General features: G+C 57.7%; 1 protein-coding gene across 3 annotated transcripts; it reads right to left on the bottom strand.

Moving 5' to 3' along the window:
* Positions 1-694: 694 nt before the first annotated feature.
* LMNB2 (lamin B2) lies at positions 695-21,030 on the bottom strand. Of its 3 annotated transcripts, XM_068537379.1 has the most exons (12): positions 20,724-21,030; positions 12,219-12,355; positions 8,203-8,359; positions 7,995-8,120; positions 6,185-6,355; positions 5,965-6,090; positions 5,617-5,837; positions 5,221-5,503; positions 5,035-5,142; positions 4,391-4,510; positions 4,096-4,209; positions 695-3,484 (listed from the first exon to the last, which is right to left on the bottom strand). In XM_068537379.1, exons 1-12 carry the CDS (start codon positions 20,997-20,999, stop codon positions 3,443-3,445), a joined length of 1,881 nt encoding a protein of 626 aa, XP_068393480.1. In that variant the 5' UTR covers positions 21,000-21,030; the 3' UTR covers positions 695-3,442. The 3 variants fall into 3 exon arrangements, with proteins under 3 accessions (XP_068393480.1, XP_068393481.1, XP_068393479.1); XM_068537380.1 differs by lacking the exon at positions 4,096-4,209; XM_068537378.1 differs by having other exon boundaries at positions 5,035-5,503.
* Positions 21,031-22,615: the final 1,585 nt, after the last annotated feature.

The raw sequence follows: 22,615 nt of genomic DNA on the forward strand, positions 1-22,615 counted from the left end.
AGCTCCAATAAGGCCGCGCGGGGCCTCCCGCGCATGCGCAGACAAAAGCGGGGGCCAAAGTCGGTTTCCCGTGTAGGACTCCGGGGAGAAGGGAGGGACACGGGGCCAGAGGCCCGCCCCTCCGCGCTCAGGCTCCGCCCCCCAAGGGTCCCTCCGCACTTGCGCACGGGGCGGTGGGCGTGTCTGCACTGCGCCTTGGGCTGTGGGGCGGGGTGGTAAACCAGGGCGTCATGTGACCAAAAGCACTGAGGAGTGTCAGTGGATCAGGTGGGAAAAGAATGCAGAAAGCTGGGGCTTCCCTGGTGGCGCAGTGGCTGGGAGTCAGCCTGCCAATGCAGGATACACGGGTTCGAGCCCTGGTCTGGGAAGATCCCACATGCCGCAGAGCAACTAGGCCAGTGAGCCACAACTACTGAGCCTGCGCGTCTGGAGCCTGTGCTCCGCAACAAGAGAGGCCCGCGCACCGCGATGAAGAGTGGCCCCCGCTCTCCGCAACTAGAGAAAGCCCTCGCACAGAAACGAAGACCCAACACAGCCAAAAATAGAAATAAATAAATAAATAAAATTGACAAAAAGAATGCAGAAAACTAGGGGGCCGTGGGGTCAGAGGGTAGGCTCCTAAGACGCCCCCTTCACTCAGGGGCTGGGGCTCCTGCTTCGGCAGCCCGGCGTGGAAGTAGACTCAGAGGGAGAATTTAAAACCAAAATGTTTATTGGAGTGTTGTATAAAAAAGTTTCCAGTCATAAAACGTGTATTACAAATCCTCGGAGAGAACAAAAGACCACACGTTTGGCATGCATGGTAAAAATCACCAACAGATCTCTGAGACGTGTCTAAACAGCCGAGTTCTTGAAACCGAGCCCACTAGCGCGTGTAGTGCTGATGATACCTTTCGGGCTCAGAATTAAGACCTTTCCAGTAGCTTTAATGTCCTTGAGGAATGTCAGTCCCAGCTCGGATATGCTGATATAAATAGAACTGCTGGGTAGATGGTGTGGGTAAAAACGAGCCCAAGTCTGAGCTTGGCTGTTGTAGAAACAGCTGAGCGCCCAGACCGCGGGCGGGGAGCGGGGGGAGGCGTTGGTGTCTCCCAGGGGTTGGTTCCTGCCGGCCACATCCCCGCAGGCCGTCCCTCCCCAGGGCTGGGAAGCATGGGTTTTCTCCAGAAGGGTGCTCATCACATGACAGGGGCTTAGAAAAAAGAATCGCTTCTGCATCATTTTAAGTGGCTTAAAGTTAAGTATGTTTAAGGACATATGCAAATTCGATTTCCCAGGCCCTGGCTGACATTGTAACATTGGACTCTGCTCCGTGTTTTCAAATACTTGATTACCAATGACCGTCACCAGCCTCCAGCCACAAGTGGCCACCAGTCCAGTGCACCCTCCCTCCACCAGCCAAGGGCATCCCAGCGCCTGTCTGGGCCACTTCCAGGCTCCACCCAAGATCTCAAGCAGGCAAGAAAATTCAGCTGCTGGGAACAACCCCTACCAGTGAGCCTGGGGGCTCTGCAGGCACCAGGGCAGCCCTTGGGCTGTTTTTCGGGACCTCTGGGCCTGCAGGGAGGGTGGGGCCCTCTCCCTTCCTTCCTGTCCTCGAACCCAGCCTGCAAAACTACTTCAGCAATTCAGGCCCCAAATTCCAGGACAGACCTTTGTTCCCCAGAGACTCCCAAAATACCTTGAAGGATATAGCCAGTGCAGTTCCCACTTGCTTGAGGGCCACCTAGCCCCACTCTCCCAGCATCTCATCAGGCTCCCCAGACCCTCACAGCTCCCTCAGCTCCCGCTACGTCTGGGAGAAGGAAGACAGCCTGCGACCTCACAGGCCTGCAAGCACTCCTGGGCAAGTGCACACTGGGGGGCGGGGGGGCGCATTGCCAGGGCAAGAAACGCTTTCCAGGGGCTGCCCCGTCCCCGAGGAGCTGTTCTGGTAAGAGATGTCTCCCTCCACAGAGGAAACAACCTGCGGTCCAGGTGGCCATGGAAAGATGCTCGGACTTAAAGCCAGAGTCTGTAGGAGATTCTAGACTCAGCAGCAGCTTAGTTTTATCGGCCACTGGCACTTTCCCGGCCTGGGGCTCAGGCCTCGGGCCCTTGTCGCCATGATTCCCAGGGAAAGGAGGCAGACGGGCTGCTCCCGGCCTGGGGTTGGGGCAGGCCACCTCCATGGCTCAGTATTGCGTCTTTTAAGACTTGAGCTGCGCTTTCTGAAAGAAGTTTGCCGTCTGGGGCCTCAGAGTCCACAGAGACAGGCCCCCCACTGCCACCCCCTCGGGGGACTGTCCTGGTGACCCTGGCATGAATGAGCCTCTGAGGTGGGATCCCGGCAATGTGTGTACTGACCGATGTAAAAAAATAAATATCCGTTAAAAAAATAATTTCTGTGTATCTACGTGGCAGAGGCGTCGAAGGTAAGCTGATGCAGGGAGGGGGCCTCCAAGCAGCCAGAAGCTGGACCGTGACATAGAGCCATCCCGTAGGGGCCAACTGGCCCTGGCAGGTCTGTCTCAGAAACACCACTTCAGCAAGAAGTTACAGAGGAAGCCGGGATATTAGTATATGCCCAAGAATACACGTGAGTCAGCGTGCCCCATGCACAAGGCACAGAGTCGGAGAACGGGGAGTCCAGCGTCTCGCCCTGAAGTCGCCCTCCTCCAGTGGGAGGGTGGGAAGCGGTGGTTACAGGTGGACGCAGTGCTGGAGCCCAAGGCATTTGTTTCCGAGTTCGTCACACCTGTCCCCTCAAGGCTTACCTGAGGACAAGTCTTACAACGGAATCATCCCCGTAAGGTGAGAAACTCAACTGCAGAAAACCCCAGAAACGTGAGGTTCCAGCAGCCAGAGAGGGAGCCAGGAGGCCGACCCCACGCACCCCAATTCCTGAGAGCAGAGCAGAAATTGTGACAAACCCCGAAGCCCAGGCCTGACGGTAAAAGCCTGCGATTCCCTTGTTCCGGTGCTCGGTTGGCTGAGCCACCAAAATTCCACAGGGTGCCCCTTCCCCCCACCAGGTCAGAACCTGGATTCTGAATCTGGTTGTTTTAAAAGCTTAATAAAACAAACAACTATTGGATTCCTACGCGCAGTTCCACTCTGTCCACCTCAGGCCTCCTCTCCCGCCCTGGCCCCAGGCTGCAGCTGAGACCGAAGCGGTGGACGGGCCCCCTGGACTCCCAGCCCAAAGGCCGCTAGCCACTCGGCTCCTGGGCCCCGAACTCAACCGAAAGGTGAGAACGGGGCACTGAACACTCTGGACAGTGGTGATGAAGGGCCCAGGGAAACCCAGCGACAGGAAAGCTCAGCAGAGACCCACCCCCACGCTCTGGCAGTTTGCTTAAAAACTCTCTAGAAATGTACCAAGGACTAAAGAAGCCAATGATATAAAAATAGTTTTCAGTGGCCCTGGATAAAGAAAGACGTGTGATGAGGCATGTTCGGTTCACATGACGCGGCAGCCTCGAGAGGTGGTCCTCGGGTCCCCCTGCAAGGAAGGACGGCACCAGTGAGGAGGCCAGGAAGGTAGCTGGTGGCCCCCAGCCCCCTCCAGGAGGGGCTGGACCGGGGCAGGGCCTGAGCCACCATGAGAAGCTCAGCTCCCAGCAAGATGACCCCAGCCTCAATGGTCCCTGTTCCAGAACCTTCCATGTCTCCCTCATCTCTGTTCTGAGCTACAGAACACGGTACAATTGTTTCAGACCCCGGAGAGTCTTGCGCTTATATCTCATTCAGTGTGGTTCCTTGGCTCCCCACCTTCCCCCCAAAGCCATTATTAAGTCACCAGCACCCCACTCTGGAGGAAACGTGGTAACAGGGGGTTCGCTGAGAACCCTCGGGGCTGCACCAGAGTCACTTTGAGATGCAATAGGCTTTGAACACCCCACTCCCAGGGTGCCCGGGCCAGTACCCTGAGGTCCACACAACAAGCAGGCCCAGGAGGCGAGAGCAGCCGGCTCCACGGCCTGCCTCTGGCTGTGAGCTCTGCGGCCGGGCCGAGCCAGGGCGAAACCTGGGTGGTGCCCAGGGCAGCCGCGTAAACAGGGCCCACAGGCGTGTGCACGTGCGTGTGTGCGCGTACCGCCTGGGAGCCTCTACCTGCTGATGGAAAAGATCCTCCTCTCCAAACTCGGCCGCCTCGTCCTCACCCTCCTCCCCGTTCTCGGCCTCCCGCACCACCGAGGACTGCTTCACGGTTCTCATGGCCACTTCCTATGCGAGACGACACAGCAGCTGCAGACAGCCACCCCAGGTGCTGGGGGCCCAGCCCACAGGCGAGGTGGTCAGGATGCTCGCATGCCCAGGACCAGGTCCAGGCTGCACTCACTTGCCCTGCTGGCCAAGGCCCCACCCCAGGAGGGACCCCAGGACCGAGGCAGAGGGAGGTGCTCACCTCCCCGTCAGCATTGACCACAACGGTCCGGAAGCTCTCGCCCGTGCCCCAGCTGTTCTGGCTCTTCCATACGAGCGTGGACGGGGGGCTGTGAGCCACCCCTGCACCGGCTGCCCACACCTGGGGACACAGGAGGGCCTCCGGTTAATGTCAGCTCCGGTCCCAGTGGCATGTACCACCAGCCGGCCCTCTATCACAGGCTCCCTCGATGCCCTGGGCGTTTAATCCTTCTGGCCCTACTGGGTCCTGGCTAGGGATGGTAGTCACCAGGGTATGGAAGAGACTGAGGTTCACAGTGACCAAGGGCTCTCATCTTGGCAAATGGGCCAGGCTGGAATCGGAAGCCCTAGAGTCCATGCCTATTGACTGTTATGTGTCTCGCCAGTGCCTGGACAGACAGCCCAGACAGCCTGGACTCAGCCCCACCTCCACCATGGACCCCCGGCACATCCCTTAGGCCCTCCCAAGGGCTCCAGGGAAGCCCGGATGAAGAAACACTGGCACACAGGTGATCTGTGACAGCAGGCAGCTGTTCTCAGCGCCAGGGCTCCATCCCTGTAATGCTCTCCACCCCCACCCCGGTCCCCCCACCCCATCGCAGCCGCACCTCACATCCTGCCCGCTCCCTCTCCGCAGCCACCTACCGTGACCGTCTGGCCAGCCCGCAGCACATACTTGGGCGTGAACTTGTAGGCGATCTCCTCCCCTTCTAGGATCTGCCTCTTGATCCTCCAGTTGCCCAGAGACTGATCCTGGCAAAGGGGACGGGCGTTGGCCCATGGCTCCGAGAAGACCCGCGGGCCTCCCCACGGGTGGGGTGGGGGCCTCACCTTGTCCGAGCTGTTCTTCAGCTGCACGAACTTGCCCTCCAGGTCGATCTCCTCGATGCTGATGCTGCCCGAGGCCGAGGCCTGCTGGGCCAGGCGGAAGCTGCTGCCGCCGCCGCTGCCCGAGCCGGTGCCGCTGGAGCCCGTGCCCAGCGGCTCCTGCACCTCCAGCCGCTTCCGCTTGCTGCGGCCCAGGCGCCCGGAGACGGACACGCTGCTGCCGCTGCTGCTCGATGTGGCCCGCGAGATGGTGATGCGCGACGACGGGCTGGGGGACAGCTTCAGCCTGGGGGCGGGGTCGCGGGGTGACTGGGGGCCGGGGGGGGGGGGGGGGGTGCCGCTGGCCCCGCCCAGGACAGCACGCTCGCCCCACCCCCGCCCACTCCGCGCCGCGCCCACCTCTCCTCCTCGCCCTCCAGGAGCTTGCGGTAGGCGCTGATCTCCATGTCCAGGGCCAGCTTGACGTCCAGCAGCTCCTGGTACTCGGCCAGCTGCTGCTGCATCACGTCCCGCATCTCCGTCATCTCCCGCTCCTTGGCGTCCAGCATCTTCCGGAACTTGTCCCGCTCCCCGGCCACGGTCTCCTCCAGCTCCCGGATCCGGTCCTCAGCCGCGTTCGCCTGGGGCGGGGGTCCACGCGCGTCACAGGGGGAAGCCCGGCCACCTCCGGGCCTCTTCCCCGCACCGACGACGGCAGGAGGGACGGGACAGGGCCTGAGGAGGGGACAGGGGGCTCTGGCGAGTCACCTGCTTCTGGAGGCCGGAAAGCTGGTAGCTGAGGGACTCAACCCGCATGCGGGCCTCCTTCAGCTCCTCCCGAGCGGCGCTGGCGGCCTTGTCGCTCTGGTCAGAGATCAGCTTGGCGTTGTCCAGCTGCGGGGATACGGGAGTGCGTGAGAGCCCGCGGGGGGCTGGGCTGGGCGGGGGGGGGGGGGGGGGGGGGACCGCCAGAGGCGCGCATGCGCACCTTGGCCTGGTAGGTCTGCTCCAGCTCCAGGCGGTACAGCCGCACTTGCTCGTCGTGCTGCGCCCGCAGCTCCTCCAGCGCCTGGGCCATCTTGAAGTCATACTCCTGCTGCCGGCTGCTGTCCACCTCCACCAGGCGCTGCTCGTGTCGCCGTCGCGTCTCCCGCACCTCCTGGGGACACAGCGGCGCGCTCACCGCCCCGGCCTGCTCACCAGCGTCCCCGACCCACCAGGGGCTGGACCGAGGACACGAAACTGTGCCAACCGTGACCCTCTGGGGAGGGGCCAGGTCGCCTGCTCACACCCCACGGCACAATTCACAACCACTGAAGAGCGGCCGCCCAGCATCTCCCAGCTGACGGCCGATCAACACACGGGTCCCTCCACACACGGGAACATCACTCAGCCATGTAAAGGGGTGAAGCCCTGACATCCACTCGCTACAACGTGGATGGACCCTGAGAAGACGATGCTCAGTGAGAGAAGCCAGACACAGGACACGCAGCGTGTGATTCCACTGATGGGAAACGTCCAGAACAGGCAGAACCACAGACACAGAGAGTGGATTCGTGGTTGTCAGGGGCTGGAGAGGGGGATGCGGTGACTGCCAATAGGGACGGGGCTTCTATTGGGGTGATGGAATGTTCTGGAAATTAGATAGAGGTGATGGTTACACAATACTGTGAATGTGCTAAATTTCATTAAATTAGTCGTATCCTTTAAAATAGTTTTGTTATATTAAAAAAAAACTGGAATGCTAATGGTAACAGGTACAGAGTTTCTTTTAGGGGGTGACAGAATGTTCTGGAATTAAGCGGTGATGGCTGCACAATTCTGTGAATGGACTAAAATCCAGTTTAAATTGTAAACTTTGAAAGATTTCTGGTATGGGAATGTTTCAATAATGTTATTTAAAAAAAGAATTCCTGATGGAGCGCATCCCAGGTGTCTGGGGTCCGAGATAGGACAGCAGTGGGTCGAGACAGTGACCAGCTGACAGATGCCCCGGCCACATGTGTCAGGAGCTGACCAGACAGCGGTGGAGTCAAGGGCGGGGGGGGGGGGCAGCCCCAGAGCTCAGGGCCTCGGATGAAACTCACTCCACAGACATCAGTCACTCATCTCTGGCACCGGTTTGTGGAACAATAGGAATTGTTTCTAAAGAAAGCCAAACGCATTTACAAAGGAGCGTGGTGGAACCTCGGCCGAACACCCACCCCCACCCCAGGCCCGCCTCAGGAACCCTCCAGCCCCCCGCGGCCTCCTCACGGGATCCCTGACAGATGTGGGCTTCCGCTTGGCGCCCCTGGCCGCTCTGGCTGGAGCGGGGCCTGGCTGGAGCTGGAAGCCGCTCTGCGGCTGCATGGCCACCCTTCCCGCCAGCGCTCTTCCAGGGCAGTGAGCGCAGGAAGTGGCCCAGCCCCCAGGGTTCTGTTCTGCACCATGACAGCACAATGGGCTGTGATGAGGTGGGAGGGCCCGGGGAGCCCCGAGGCCCAGAGATGAGGAGGCAGGGGAGGGTCTGCAGGTGGCTGAATTGCGGCCCCCCCAAAAGGTGTGCCCACGTCCTGGTCCCCAGAACCTGCAAGTGTGACCTTCCTGGACAAAGGGTCTTTGCAGATGTGATTAAGTTAAGGGTCTCAAGACCATCCTGGATTATCCAGGTGGCCCTAAATCCAAGGACAAGTGTCCTTGGAAGACACAGGTGAGCAGGGGAGAGACAGAGAGAGACGGCCACGTGATGATAGACGCGGGCATCAGGGTGACGCAGGAAGGAGGGAGCACCCTGGTTCCGCCAGGCGGGGCCCCACCTCCTCAAAGACGTCCTTGCGGAAGGCCAGCTCCTCCTGCAGGCTCTGGCAGCGGTTCTCCAGGTCCACGCGCATCAGCGTCTCCTTCTCCAGCTGCTTTTTGGCCACCGCGTGCCCATCCTCCGCCTGGAGACGTGGGACAAGCAGCTGGTGACGCTGTCTGCCTCAGCACACGGTCCTCGGGGGCCTGCAGCCCACCCACAGTTACCTTGGCCAGCTGGGCCCTCAGCTCCACCACGTCGTTCTCCAGGGCGCGCTTGTCGCTGAGAGCGGCGGCCAGCTCCGCCTCACTCTGGTGGAACACGGACTCCAGGTCCCTGACGCGGCCCTGGGCCACCGTCAGCTCGCCCTCCCTCTTCTTTGCGCTGAAAGTCAGGGGCAGAAGTTAGCAGGCAGCCCCGATGCCCAAGGCCAACTTCACATCTGCCTCTGGGCCCCGGGCCCCGACCTAGCATCCCTCCCTTCTTGGCACCAAAGGTGCCCCATCTTCAAACCCACTCTGTACCAGGGGGACCCCGCCGGCCGCTCAAAATAACCCTCAAGACGTGGGTTTTCATGTCCTTTTCCAAGACTTTTGGGCACAGGAAGGGTCATTTAGAGGAGAACTCTGATTTTTTTTTTTAATGTATTATTTATTTACTTTTTCTTTTGGCCACGCCGTGCGGCTTGCAGGATCTTAGTTCCCTGACCAGGGATCGAACCCGCACCCTTGACAGTGAAAGCGCCGAGTCCTAACCACTGGACCACCAGGGAATTCCCTGTGTATAATTTATTAAAGTAACAAATTAAAACCTCGGCCTTTGAAAAGTCGATCTCATTTGTAAACTTAAGCTGTTTCAGGTGGGCTTGCCCAGCTTCTAACAGACAATTATCTCCAACATGAAATATTTAAGATGCCAAATAGACTTTTCTAACACACAACTCTTAAAAAAGGGGGAACATTTCTGAACGCTGCTCTAAACCTCCTTGGGGTTGACAGCTTGCCCACTTCCCCACCAAGGAACTGAAACTGCCCGGCAGCAGTGGGGCCACCCAGGGTCTCTCCCGGTGGGCACTGCAGGAGGTGGAGCAGCCCTGGCAGCCCACCCCCTTCCCTGGTCCTGACAGCCACAGACGCCCCCAAGACAATGCCCGGTGTCCCCTGGGGGCAGGACCACCCTGGGTGACAACCACTGGGAACACCACACCAGTTCGAGGCGACGGGGCATAAAGTCCAGTGACTTCAGCCTCCAGGCTGACCCCGTCCTCACAGGAGCTCTGTGCAGGGGCTGCACCGATGGCCTCTATGAGGGTCTGGGGGCCCTGCAGCCCACATTCCTGAGCTTAAGCCACACGGTCCTGGTTATTCCACTCACAGCGTGGGGCTGCAAACCCCACATCCCTGGAGGGTTTGGGGAAACTAGAACCATTTGACACATCGTTCCTGAGGACCAGCTTCATGGAAAGACCATCCTCACACTAGAGATACATCTGCCAACACCCCTGTCCTCATGGAGAACTTTCTCATGGGTGCAGACAGCAGTGCAACCTGCTGCCCTCAGCCGTGAACGTGCGTGTTCCGAGGCTGGATGAAGCGGGAGGGGAGGGATGTGTGTCGGGCAGGAGCTGCTGGGCGTGGCCCTTGAGCCGGAGCCGTGAAGCCAGGGGCTGGGCCTTGTCTTTGGCAGGATCGGGGCGTCGGGCAGAGCAGAATGCAGAGGCCTGGGGTGAGGTGTGCGGGCAGGTCAAGGTCAGCCACGAGGCGAGGGCGACGGGAGCAGAGGATCAGGAAACGTGACAGATTTCTAGACATCTTCACCCCATTCTAGGGTTCCACAGAACGACACAGAATGGTCCAGAAAGCAGGGGTGCCAGCAGCCCTCACTGGCTTAAGTGCCTGCTTCTTAACAGCTTCAAGGCACGAAAGCAGATTCCTCCCCTGGAGCCCTAATTCCTGGAGGATTAGGCGGGAGCACCCGGCCTGTCACTCCTCCACTCGACCACCTGCGTTTCCATCATCACAGGGTTTTCGCGATACATTTGGTAGGAAAAGAAAAGCACTGGCTGTAACCTGTCAGGAGGTTCACCTTGCTCGCTGTCACGTGCCACCCACACCTGTCTGCGAGGGCTCTGAGCCGAAGAGCGGGAAGCGAGGCCGTCGCACGAAGCACCTGCGGATGTGAGTGCCCACAGCCTGGGAAGCTGTCCTCCCAGAGCAGGGGCCAAAGTAAAAGCCACCAGCCCGGGTGCCCGACGGCGGGCACAGCTGCTACCCGAAGCTGTCGCAGGAGCCTGGAACACGGCCGAGGGGCTGGGACGGCATCACGACACAGGTGCCATCGATGACCAGGCTCGAGGTCAGGAAAGCCTTCTGTTGTCTGACGGCGTCCACCTTGAGTTTAAATTTAAAAAGGTGGAAAAGAAATGCACCAGATCGGCCTCGGAGATTCTGTCTGGGCGGAGGCTCATGGAGACTTTCATTTTTCTCTTTAAATTAAATGCATTATCTGCTTTCTCGCCAGGGAGTATCTATGACTCTGATAAGCAGAAAGAAACGTGACCTCTCGGCCCAGATGAGGAGCAACACGCAGGTTAAAGGTGTCTGGGAGGTTCCGGGGCTGAGAGGGGCTGGGGGAATTCCAGAATTCTCCTAATCTTCTCCAAGAAGCTCAAGTCCCTTTTTAATTAAAAAAAATGTAATAAATTGGGAATTCCCTAGTGGTCCAGTGGTTAGGACTCCGCGCTTTCACTGCCGAGGGCGTGGGTTCAATCCGTGGTCGGGGAACCAAGATCCCGCAAGCCGTGAGGTGTGGCCAAAAGGGAAAAAAAAAAAAAAGTAATAAATTGATGGGATATCCAGTTTACCTGGCTGTTTTAAAAGTGTACAGATTGCCTTTGCTGCTCATCAAAGACCAGGTGACTATACTGTGTGGGTCTGTCTCTGGGCTCTCTGTTCTGTTCCACGGAGGAACCAGAAACACATCACTAAGTGACAGAAGACAGTCTGAGAAGGCGACACACAGTGATTCTAACTCCAGGACATTCTGGAAAAGGCAGAGCTATGTGGGGACAGTAAAAGGATCCTTGGTTTCCAGGGGTTGGTGGGAGGGATGGGTCAGTGGAGCACAGGGGATTTTCAGGGCAGTGAAACTACTCTGTGTGATACTATGATGGTGGACGCGAGTCAGCGTACATGTGTCCAAACCCAGAGACTGCAGGACACCAACGGAGAACCCCTACGTCAACTACAGACTTCAGCTAAGAAGACTGTATTAATATTGGCTCTTCGATCCTAACAAAGTGGCACACCCATTACTGCAAGGTGGTCATCATCGGGGACCCTGGAGGGGGATTTGGGGAAACCTGTACTTTCCACTCATTTTCCTGTAAACCTAAAACTGCTCAAAAACAAAAACAAAAAAATCTCTCTTAATGATAATTAAAAAGTCTACTAATTAGGAAAAAATGAAAAAGAACGCTGCAAACGTGAAGGTGGCAGTCAGCTGCTGCTGCGACTATGAACAGGGACGCAGGAGCCCCGGTCCAGGCCTCAGCCCCGGTCCCTGCCACGCAGAGGGACCATGGATGACTCCTCCCCACACCTCGCCCTCAGCTTCCCCTGTAACCGGAGGTGATGCCAGCCAGGACCTGCTGGGGTCGCCGTCAGCGGGGAGGGGATCTGGTGTCCCTCACGGGGTCCTTTATCTAAACACTCGTTGAGTTTACATCACTTTGTTCCTTCTGCTACCATCACCACCAGCACCGCCTTGTCCTCCAAATTTCCTGAACCTTTTACTCGGGAGCAGGTGGGAGATGGTGCTCAAGAATGGGAAGAGAAGGTCACCCGCCGCCCCCGGCTTCCCACGTGAGCACCCCCAGGGGACTCGGGGGCCCAGGCTGGGCTCTGTGACCTGGGGCACCCCTTCTCTGGGGAAGGGGAGGGGCACAGGGCTACCAGCTACCAGGGATTCAGTCCCAGGAGAGCTGCTGGGTTTTAACTCTTCCTGGGGCCAAATTATATTGGGGGATAAAGGCTCTAGACAGGGCGGCCAGAGGGCCAGGCCACAGAGGCCATCCCCACCCACCCAGCGGCCCCCAGAACCCACACGGCCCACTCCCAGGAGGGCTGCCTGAGCCGGGGGCCCCGCTCAGATGGGAGCCGCCACCTCGCACAGGGCGACAACCCCTGCCCTAGCCCCCTGTGCGCCCCAGAATCAGGCAACATCACGCCGGCTACAGCCCCACCTCTTGTTGGCCTCCTCCAGGTCGGCCCTCAGCTTCCCAATTTCGATCTGCAGCCGGGCCCGGTCCCGGGCCGTCTCGTCCAGCACCCGGCGGGCATCAGCCAGCTCCGCCTCATACAGCGTCTTGATGCCGCTCACCTGGGGGGACAGCCAGGCCGAGGTGAAGCCCACCCTTCCCCACCAACACGGCTCCCGCTCACCCTGACACTGCCCCACCAGCCCCGGGCCACCCCAGCCTGCCCAGGTCACTGGCCCCCATCACTGGCCGCCGCTAGGTCACACCTGCCAGCTGGGCACACACCTCAGGTCTCCCGTCAGCCTCCCTGCCCCACCTGCCCCACGCCGAGGGGCACAGGGCCGTGAGCGTGTTTACAAATATCTGGAACCAACAGGACAGTGAGACACCACCTCCCCCCACGAGGTTGGCTACCGTGGAAACGACAGTCGATAACAAGTGCGGGTGAGGACAGGGAGGAATCGGCACCTCCACGCGTGGCCAGGGGGTTAAAACGGTACAGCCACCACGGAAGACAGTCTGGCGTTTCCGCAGATGGACAAACAGAGCAACCACCAACCCGGCAATTCCACCCCCAGGCATCTACCCGGGAGATATAACACACATCTTGCACAAGACCCATGCGCATGCGTTCACAGCCCCATCACTCCTAATGGCCCCAAAGTGGAAACAACCCAAATGCCCATCAGCAGATGACGGATAAACAGCATGTGGTCCCTCCACACATGGGAGCACCACTCAGTTGTGAAAAGGGGTGACGCCCTGACACTCGCTCCAACGAGGACGGACCCTGAGAACACGATGCTCAGTGAGAGAAGCCAGACACAGAAGGACACACAGGGTGTGACTCCATCGATGGGAAACATCCAGAACAGGCAGATCCACGGGGACAGAGTGGGTTAATGTCAAGGGAGTGGAGGAGGGTGAGGGGGTGACCAGTAATGGGGACGGGGCTTCTTCTTCTTTTTCTTTTTTAGTGCAATTCTGTTTTGTTATGTTTTTTTTGAGATATATAGTTGATGTACGATATTATATAAGTTACAGGTATACGACACAGTGATTCGCAATTTTTAAGGGTTATACTCTATTCATAGTTACTAAAAAATATTGACTATACTCCCTGTGTTGTACAATATATCCCTGTAGCTTATTTACTTCATACATAATGGTCTGTTCCTCTTAATCCCCTACCCTATCTCGCCCCTCCCCAAGAAGGGGTTTCCTTTGGGGAGATGGCTGCACAGCTCTAAATGTATTAACCACTTCCGAACTTAGAGCAGAGTTTAACTGGGTGAACTTCATGAGACGGGAATTATACCTCAGTGAAGTGGTTAAAACACTTTCGGGGGCTGACACAGAAGGCAGACAGAGGGTGACAAGGCAGCTGGCTTTGAAAGTGGCACCATTTCCCACAAGACTACAACAGGGCAGTGAGTGTCTGTGCCAGGGGTCGGAGGTCAGCTTAAGGCCTGGGAGGGTCACTCCCCTCCCTGGCACAGGAAAGGCCCCTGAGCTGACGAGGCTCAGGGGAGCTGCCAAGGGCCTGCCACTTGGTTGGGTGACCACCATCCCCGTTTGCCTGGGACCGAGGGGATTCCAGGATGTGGGATTTTTCAGCTTCAAACCGGAACGTCCCAGGCAGATCAGAACAAATCCAGAAGAGGTGGGATTTAACAGCCAGTCTGATCTCAGACTCCCACCCTCTCCGGCTGGGGCCTGGCTCTCCCACCTCAATCCAGCACTCCTGGTCATTTCATCCCACAGGTAGGGGGGGTATGGGCTCTTAGCCCCATTTCACAAATGGGGAAACTGAGGTACAGGACGGCACACTGCCCTCTCCTGACCTGTCAAGTTACGGGGCAGAGCAGTCCGCTGGGGGCAATTCCGAGAGGGGGACACGAGGGGTATGTGTCTCTGCCCTCTCTCCCCACCCATGTCACCTTCCAGAACTTTCCTAACCCCAGTGGAGGGCCTGGCACCTAGGCAGGGATCTCAGATAAGATCTCCGGCCCCACAGGCTGGGTTCCTACTGGGGCCCTGTCTCTCCAGCCTCCCCTCATGGCACGAGGGGCGCAGATGGACCAACACGACAGGAAACCAAGGCGAGATCAGAACAGAAACTGTTGGGGCTCAGGGGGCAGGAAACCCAGCACGAGATCCTGCACGTACGCCTGACGCTTATCCACCGTGGACGTCAGCGTTAATTTTGACTTTTAAAATATCCCATTAAGATACCACTCATGGGGATTTCCCTGGTGGTCCAGTGGTTAGGACTCTGTGCTTCTACTGCAGCAGGTGTGGGTTCGATCCCTGGTTGGGGAAGTTCCATGTGTCACGCGGGGTGGCCAAAAAAAAAAAAAAAGGTAACACTCCCGCCCCTAACCCGGCCTGCCCATGAGAAAACACCAGATGAACCCCAATGGGGACACTCCTGTCCCCACCTCACAGCTGCCCAGGGCCCCAGGGACCAGGAAAGGTGGGGAACCAGCACAGCCCACAGGGGCACAGGAGACGGGAGACCTGGATGTCACAGGGGTCCTGAGGGGTCCTGGGGCAGAGAGGATGGGGGGCCAGCTCAGGAGATCTGAGCAAAGCTAAGGTGATGCAGCACTGTCGGAGAGTGAGCTGTGAGACACACTGACATGAGATACTGATGGGGACCCAGTACCACCCTCGACCTCTGTCTGTACACCTAACACTGACCCAAGAAGTAAGCTCGAGCAATTCAAAATACATCGTGCGTTCATCTTCGTGAGCAAGAATGTGGGTGTCCTGCTAGACTCCGTGCCCAAGGCGAGGGCCTCACTTGCCCTAGGCCATCTTGGGTGACTCTCGGGGGTCTTGTTAAAGAGCAGGCAGACCTCAGGGACACAGAGGGTCCCGTTCTGAACCCCTGCAATAAAGCGAGTATCACAATAAAGCGAGTCATAAAAATTGTTTGGTTTCCCAGTACATATAAAAGTTATACCCAAGGGGACTTCCCTGGTGGCGCAGCGGTTAAGACTCTGCGCTCCCAATGCAGGGGGCCCAGGTTTGATCCCTGGTCAGGGAACCAGATCCCACACGCATGCTGCAACTAAGAGTTCACATGCCACAACTAAGGAGCTGGCGAGCTGCAACTAAGGAGGCTGCCTGCTGCAACTAAGACCCGGCAGAACCAAATAAATAAATAAATAAATATGTTAAAAAAAAAAAAAAAAGTTATGCCCAGGGAATTCCCTGGCGGTTCAGTGGTTAGGACTCCGCACTTTCACTGCCAAGGGCGTGGGTTTGATCCCTGGGAACGGATCTTTATCCCACAAGCCACATGGCTCAGCTAAAAAAAAAAAAATTTATGCTCCCACTATCCTGTAGTCTATTGACTGTGCAATAGCCTTGTGGCAAGAAAAACAATGCACAGCCCTTATTTAAAAATACTCTAGCGCTTCCCTGGTGGCACAGTGGTTAAGAATCCGCCTGCCAATGCAGGGGACACGGGTTCGAGCCCTGGTCCGGGAAGATCCCACATGCCATGGAGCAACTAAGCCCGTGCGCCACAATTACTGAACCCGCGTGCCTAGAGCCCGTGCTCCACAACAAGAGAAGCCACCACAATGGGAAGACCGCGCACCACAACGAAGAGTAGCCCCGGCTCACTGCAACTAGAGAAAGCCCACGTGCAGCAATGAAGACCCAAAGCAGCCAAAAATAAATAAATTAAATAAATAATTTAAATAAATAAATAAATAAAAATACTCTATTAGGACTTCCCTAGTGGCGCAGTGGATAAGAATCCGCCTGCCAATGCAGGGACATGGGTTTGATCCCTGGGCCGGGAAGATCCCACATGCCGCAGAGCAACTAAGCCTGTGAGCAACAACTACTGAAGCCCGCGCGCCTAAAGCGGTCAGAAGCCCACACACCGCAGCGAAGAGGAGCCCCTGCTCGCTGCAACTACAGAAAGCCTGTGCGCAGCAACGAAGACCCAACACAGCCAAAAAATTAAATAAATAAAATTTTTAAAAAATTTTTTTTAATTTAAAAAAATAAAAATACTTTATTGCTAAAAAATGCTGTCACCTGAGCCTCAGCGAGCTGTAATCTTTTTGCAATAGTAACATCAAAGGTCGCTGATCACAGATCACCATAACAAATAACACAAATGAAGAAACTGGAAATACCTGGAGAAGGATCAAAATGTGACACAGAGACCCGAAGGGAACAGACTTGCCCAAGGCAGGGTTGCCACAGACCTTCAATTTGTGAAAATGCAGTGTCTGCACAGCGCAATGACCCGAGGTGTGTCTGTGCTAGGTTCTCACAGTGTTTTGGGCATGTGTGCGCGTATGCACACCCATCTGTGTGTCTTAGTAAGGCAGTCCTCTACAGCCAGGGCTGCAAACTCAGGCCCAGGGGCCAAAATTCCAGCCCACCACCTGTTTTTGTCCAGCCTGTGGGACTAAAATGGTTTTTATATTTTTAAATTGGCTGGGTGAAAAAAAAAAAAAAAGAAAAAGGTATCTCGTGACGGCAGGCACCCATATGAAATGCACATTTCAGTGTGTATAAATAAAACTTTATTGTCAGGCAATCTGCACGTTCTTCCATGTACTGCCCGGGGCAGCTTCCCCACCACAACTGCCGAGCTGAGTGCTCAAGCCTGAAACCGTCAGCCCACAAAGCTGAGAACAACTCCAGCCCTTTCCAGAAAACATCTGCCGAACCCAGTCGACAGCACTGGGACGATGCAGAAAAGTCTATCTAGAGGAGGACGCGCAGACGGCCGATGTCACAAAGGCTCTTTCAGACCAGTGAACAGGGGTTCTCCGGGCAGGCCTGTGCCTTACTGCACTGTGACACTTGGGACAGTCCTGTGGGAGCCCCGGGCACAGCTTGGGCCTTTAGTTCTGTCTTTTACGGCCGGTGCTGCACAATCGCCGAGCCTGAGGAATCCCAACAAATGTGTTAGCACGTGTTGCCGTGGAGGAGCAGGGTTCACGTCACCTGAGGCGGCCTTTTCCTGGGGTCCCAGACTTACCCTGTGAGGACCTGCCTGCGTCCCTGGGGGACAAAACTGCCCTGGGATTGAGAACCACAGCCAAACACTGGCCCTCCCCGAACTCCCAGAGCCCAGCTCAGCTCTTGCTCCCGGGGTCCACCTGGGGAGCACCCCCCGACCCCCGCAGCAATGGGACACTTGGGCAGCAAGGGGGAAGAAAGCGAAGCCCAGAGGAACTCAACATCCAGTTGGGGAGGCTCCCCGGAGAACCCCCCTCCCTCCCTGGCCCACTCCTGCCCCCTCAGCACCCATGATCCTTCTCAAACAGAAATCTGGGCCAGCCCCCAGCCTCCCAGAAACCCTCCAGTGACATCTGCACGTGGCATTCGCCCCAGTACCGCTCACCCGGCCAGAAGATGCATCATCTGACTTCCGATGGGAAAGGCTAGAGTCTACAAGTGGCCAGCCCAGGCTTGTGGATGGGAATCTGACTTTTTACCTTATGCCCCTGGACCCTTCGGATTGATTACGAGCACACAGTGTGCTCACAACGTTTTAAACTGCATCATCACAGGATTCCTTAAGTGGCTTCTCAGCCTTGACACTAATGGCATTTGGGGCCACATCATCCTCCGTGGGGGACCCTCCTGGGCTCTGCGGGGTGTGGATCAGCCTCCCTGGCCCCCCCCCCAAGTGTGACAACCACAGATGTCCCCAGCCATCACCCAGTGTCCCCTGGGGGCAGATTCCTTCCAGGTGAGGAGCTGCTGAACAGGTAAAGTGCCCTCTGGGAGGCCTGACACACCACGCCCACCACGCCCTCCGTGCATCCCGCCCCCGGCTCAGCCAGCCTGAGCCCTGGAGGCTCCCAGAACCTGCCTGGCCCGCCCATCAAGCCCCGCCCCTCTGTAGCCCTGGCCACTTGCAGGTCACTCCCTCCGCACAGCCCACATGACCACACCACCTCCTGCTCCAGTAGGTTACCGGCTCTCTCCACTGTCCAGCTGAGAGGGGCATTTGTCATCTCACCCCCAAGCTCTAGGACAGCAAGCTAGTGGGAACTCCCCACTCCCGCTGCAAACACGCCTGTCACCTGGGTGGCCCCAGATCCTGAGCACAGCCCTGGGGGGTGCTCACCATGGGGCCGGGCTCCCCTGCTCCCACACAGCAGTCCTGCATCCCAACCAGCCTCGGCAGCTGCCCAGACACATCAAGTTCCCCAGGCCCAGCCTCTGCATGCGCTCTCGGGCACAACGTCCATCCAGTGGGGGCCAGCACCTCACGTCCATCAGGCCCACTAGGCCACCCCCGCCAAAGGTCAGCACGGTGGTTCACCCCGCAGGTGGGACAAGAGGCTGGGGGGAATGACCCCGGGCGCTGACCAGCCTGGCAGGGGGGACCTGGGCCTGCATCCCGAGGACGTGCACGCGCTGCTGAAGCAGGTGGCCACGCTCTGGGTCGGGCCACTCCAGACCCATTGTACAGACAACAAAACCAAGGCTCTGGGAGGCTGAGTGACCTGCCCAAGGTCACAGATTAAAACCAGGGTTTGGATCCCGAGTCTTAAACCAATCTCAGGCAACCTAATACAGCACCACCAGCCACCAAGTCTTCTGCCTCCCTGGATGCCCAAGCCACACTTTCTGGGCCCATCCCTATCCTAGGGACCATCAAACAGGGACAACAGAACGCATGGGGTCCTTCCTTTCATTGCTTTTATTCTACAAGACAAACGTGAACTCATTGTGGCCCCACAAACAAGCCCCAAAAGTAGGTATTTATTATTATTTCCAATTTACAGAAGAGGCACTGAGCCCAGAGAGGTTAAGTGATTTGCCCAAGATCACAGAGGGTACGTGGCTCCCAGAAATGACCCACCCCCCCCCCCACCTCCCAACCCCCCTGAGGCTCTCCTCCCAGAAGTCGGTCACTGGGCCCATTCTCCAGAGTGGGAGGCCAAGGCTCAGAGAGCTAAGCGCCAGCTTGAGACCATGACTCTTGCACGGGGCCCACAGGGGAACCACATGGTGGACCTCCCTCCCCCTTATTCTGAGGACCTGCCCTTGGGTTGGGGGGGGGGCGCCAGTGGGAGAAAAGGAGGGCACTAGGTTGGCAGCCAGTCCGGACACACCCCACCCAGGACCCCCAGACAGCTGCCCTCACATCCCCTTAGGGGACAGGGCTTGTCCAGCCCCTTCTCCCTCAGTCTGCACCAAAACTTCCCGCTGGTTCCCCAAGAACTCATGCTTCCCCCTCCCCTCACATCCCCCAGGACAGGGCAGGGGCTACCAGACTACTAGGCTCCTGCTCACCAGCCAAGGGGTCCCAGGGCCCAACTAAGGGCCTCCCAAATTTCCCACGGGACCTGGGAGACATCAGATTCCCCCCCTCTGACCCCCGCCCACCCCAGGCCCTGGTAAAAGACCGAACCTCCTGCCTAACCCCACCCCAATCCCCGAACTCCCCAGGATTCATTACAGGACCCCTGCAAAGTTCCAAGGAGAACTGAGACCACTGGCTCACCCCAGAGACACCCCCTGAGACCCCCCCCCACCCCTCCTTAGGGCCCCCTCAGAGGGTCTGAGCCTCCCAGTCTCCCCAGAGACCCAAGAACCTCCCCCATTTTCTCCTAGGACACCCGAACACCCAGACACATCCCCCAAGACTCACCACAACTCCCTTAGGGGTGGGGTCCACCCAGGCTCACACCCCATCTCTCAGGGGCCCCCTAGAGCTCCCCGAATCCCTTGGTGGGCAGGGCCTGCCCCATCTCCCCCCGCCCAGGCAGGGCCCCCTTCACTTCCCCAGGCACAACCCCCCAAGGTCCCCTGGGGATCCCTCAGAGGAGGGGGCCCGCCCAGTCTGCACCCCTCACTCAGGCCAACCCCCCTCAGGGGACTGGTCAGCGCCAGACTAATAGGATCCGTGAAACACCCAGGAGACCGCCGGTGGGTGGGGACCTGCTCCAGGGTGCACCCTCACTCGGGGCCCCCCAGATACCCTGGGGACCCACCAGAGGACGGGACTCGCCCTAGTCTGCACCCGTTTCTCAGGGGATCACTCGGGGGCTGGGGCCGGCGCCAGTCTCCACCTCTCGTACGGGGAGGTGGGGTAGAAACCCCTGGGGAGTCCCTCGGGAGCGTCCGCCCTGGCCTCTACCCCTCACTCAGGCCCCCCGAACCTCCCCGGGGACTCTCAGAGGCAGAAGCCCGCCCCGGCGTGCACCCCTCACTCGAGGGACCCCGAGATCTCGCCGGACCCCTCGATGGGCGGGGCCGGAAACAGTCTCCACCTCTCGCACGGGAGGGGTCCCCGAAACCCGCCGGGGACACTCAGAGGCCGGGGCCCAACCAAGCGTGCGACCCTCGCCGGGGCCCCCGAAGCCCCCTGGGGACGCCTCGGTGGGCAGGGCCCGCCCCAGTCTCCCCCTCTCGCAAGGGCGTCCCCGAAACCCCTCGGGGACCTTGAGAGCCCGGCCCGCCCCAGCGGGAGCCCCCGGCGCCAGCGCCCACCTCGCGCGTGGTCACCTCCTCCCGCTCGGAAATCTTGAGCTGGAGCCGGTCGTTCTCCAGCTCGAGCGCGCGGACGCGGTCGATGTAGTGCGCCAGGCGGTCATTGAGCTCGCGCAGCTCCTCCTTCTCCTGCAGCCGCGACAGGCGCGTGGGCGACAGCGGCGTGGCGGGCCCGCCCGCGCGGCCGGGCGGCGGCGTGGCCATGGAGGCGGCGGCGGCGGCGGCGGCTCGGTGTCCGCGCGGCTCGGAACGGCGGCCGCGGCTCGGCGGGCTCATTCAATCCGACCCGCCGACCAAGATGGCGCCCGCAGCCCGCCGCCGCCGCCACCGCGGGGCAGCCTGGAACTTGTAGTCCGGCCGCCGCCGCGCGCGGCACGCCGGGAGCTGTAGTCTCCCGCTCAGTTTCCCGCGCTGTCCCGGAGCCAAACGGCCGGGCTCCAAATCCCAGCTGGGCCGCTGCGTGACACCGGGTTTCTTTCCGGGATTCAGTTTCCCCCCTTGTATAACCTACCTACCTACCTCTTTGGAGAGTCATTAAAATTAGGTGAGGTGGTGAAGGAACCTCAGAAATATGTTCGGTGATCTCACCGATATGTGGAATTAAAAAAAAAAAAAAAATCAAAAATACCCCAGGCTCAATGTAGATACTGTCAAGTTGTCCTCTGAAGAGGTTTACCAGTTTACACTTTTGCAACAATGTATGAGATTGTCTGTTTTCCTGAATTGCTGTCAACCCTGAATCATCTTTTATTTATTTATTTATTTAAATTTATTATTTATTTTATTTTATTTATTTTTGGCTGTGTTGGGTCTTCGTTGTTGCGCGGGCTTTCTCTAGCTGCGGCGGGCGGGGGCTACTCTTTGCTGCGGTGAGTAGGCTTCTCATTGCGGTGGCTTCTCTTGTTGTGGATCACGGGCTCTAGGGGCACAGGCTTCAGTAGTTGTGGCTCGCGGGCTCTAGAGCGCAGGCTCAGTAGTTGTGGCGCACGGGCTTAGTTGCTCCGCAGCACGTAGGATCTTCCCGGACCAGGGCTTGAACCCATGTCCCCTGCATTGGCAGGCGGATTCTTAACCACTGCGCCACCAGGGAAGCCCTGAATCATCTTTTAAATTATTTTATTTATTTGAATTTCTTTTTATGTCCATAAGCAAAGTTTTGCCATTTTCTTTTGTGTATGTGTGTTTTTGTTTTTGTTTTTGTTTTGAGGTATAGTTGATTTACAATGTCGTGTTAGTTTCATGTGTACAGCCCAAGCTCATATGAACACAGAACAGATTGGTGTCCGGGGGTGTGGGGTATGAAGTGGGTGAAGGGGGTCAAAGCGTACACATTTCCAGTTATAAAATAAGTATCATGGGGATGTAATGGGCAGCATGGTGACTGTAGTTAATAATACTATATTGCATATTTGAAAGTTGCTAAAAGAGTAGATCTTAAAAATTCTCATCATACGAGAAAAAACCCTGTAACTATTTGTGGTGATGGATGTCACCTAGACTTATGGTGGTGATCGTTTCCTAGGATATACAAACATCGAATCATTAGTTTGTACACCTGAAACTAATATAATGTTATGTCAATTATACCTCCATTTTTAAAAAAAAATGTTCAGTGAAAGAAGGCAGACACAGGCCTCTCTTGCTGTCGAGACGGCCCACACTCCGTCTGTGGAGTGTGTTTCTCTCTAAATAGATCCACTTCTTACCTATCGCTTTGTCCCTCGCTGAATTCTTTCTGTGACAAGACATCAAGAACCTGAGCTTCATTAAGTCCTGAGACCAGCACAAAACCCCCCACCAGATGGAAGATGTTCCAGACAGAAGGTCACAGTTTGGTAACCTTGAGAAGCTCATCAAGGGACCACCTGAGCCCAGATTAAAGGAGCACAGGC

This window comes from Eschrichtius robustus, chromosome 2 (assembly GCF_028021215.1).
Source record: "Eschrichtius robustus isolate mEscRob2 chromosome 2, mEscRob2.pri, whole genome shotgun sequence".
NCBI lineage: Eukaryota > Metazoa > Chordata > Mammalia > Artiodactyla > Eschrichtiidae > Eschrichtius > Eschrichtius robustus.

Excerpts from the sequence above, each read along its gene's own strand:
- LMNB2 (XM_068537378.1), bottom strand. The coding sequence starts at position 20,999 with ATGAGCCCGCCGAGCCGCGGCCGCCGTTCCGAGCCGCGCGGACACCGA. Across the intron at positions 8,121-8,202 it reads TGAGGGCCCAGCTGGCCAAG|GCGGAGGATGGGCACGCGGT; the intron begins GTAACTGTGGGT and ends CCACGTCTCCAG. Across the intron at positions 3,485-4,095 it reads AGGATCTTTTCCATCAGCAG|GGGGACCCGAGGACCACCTC; the intron begins GTAGAGGCTCCC and ends CCTTCCTTGCAG.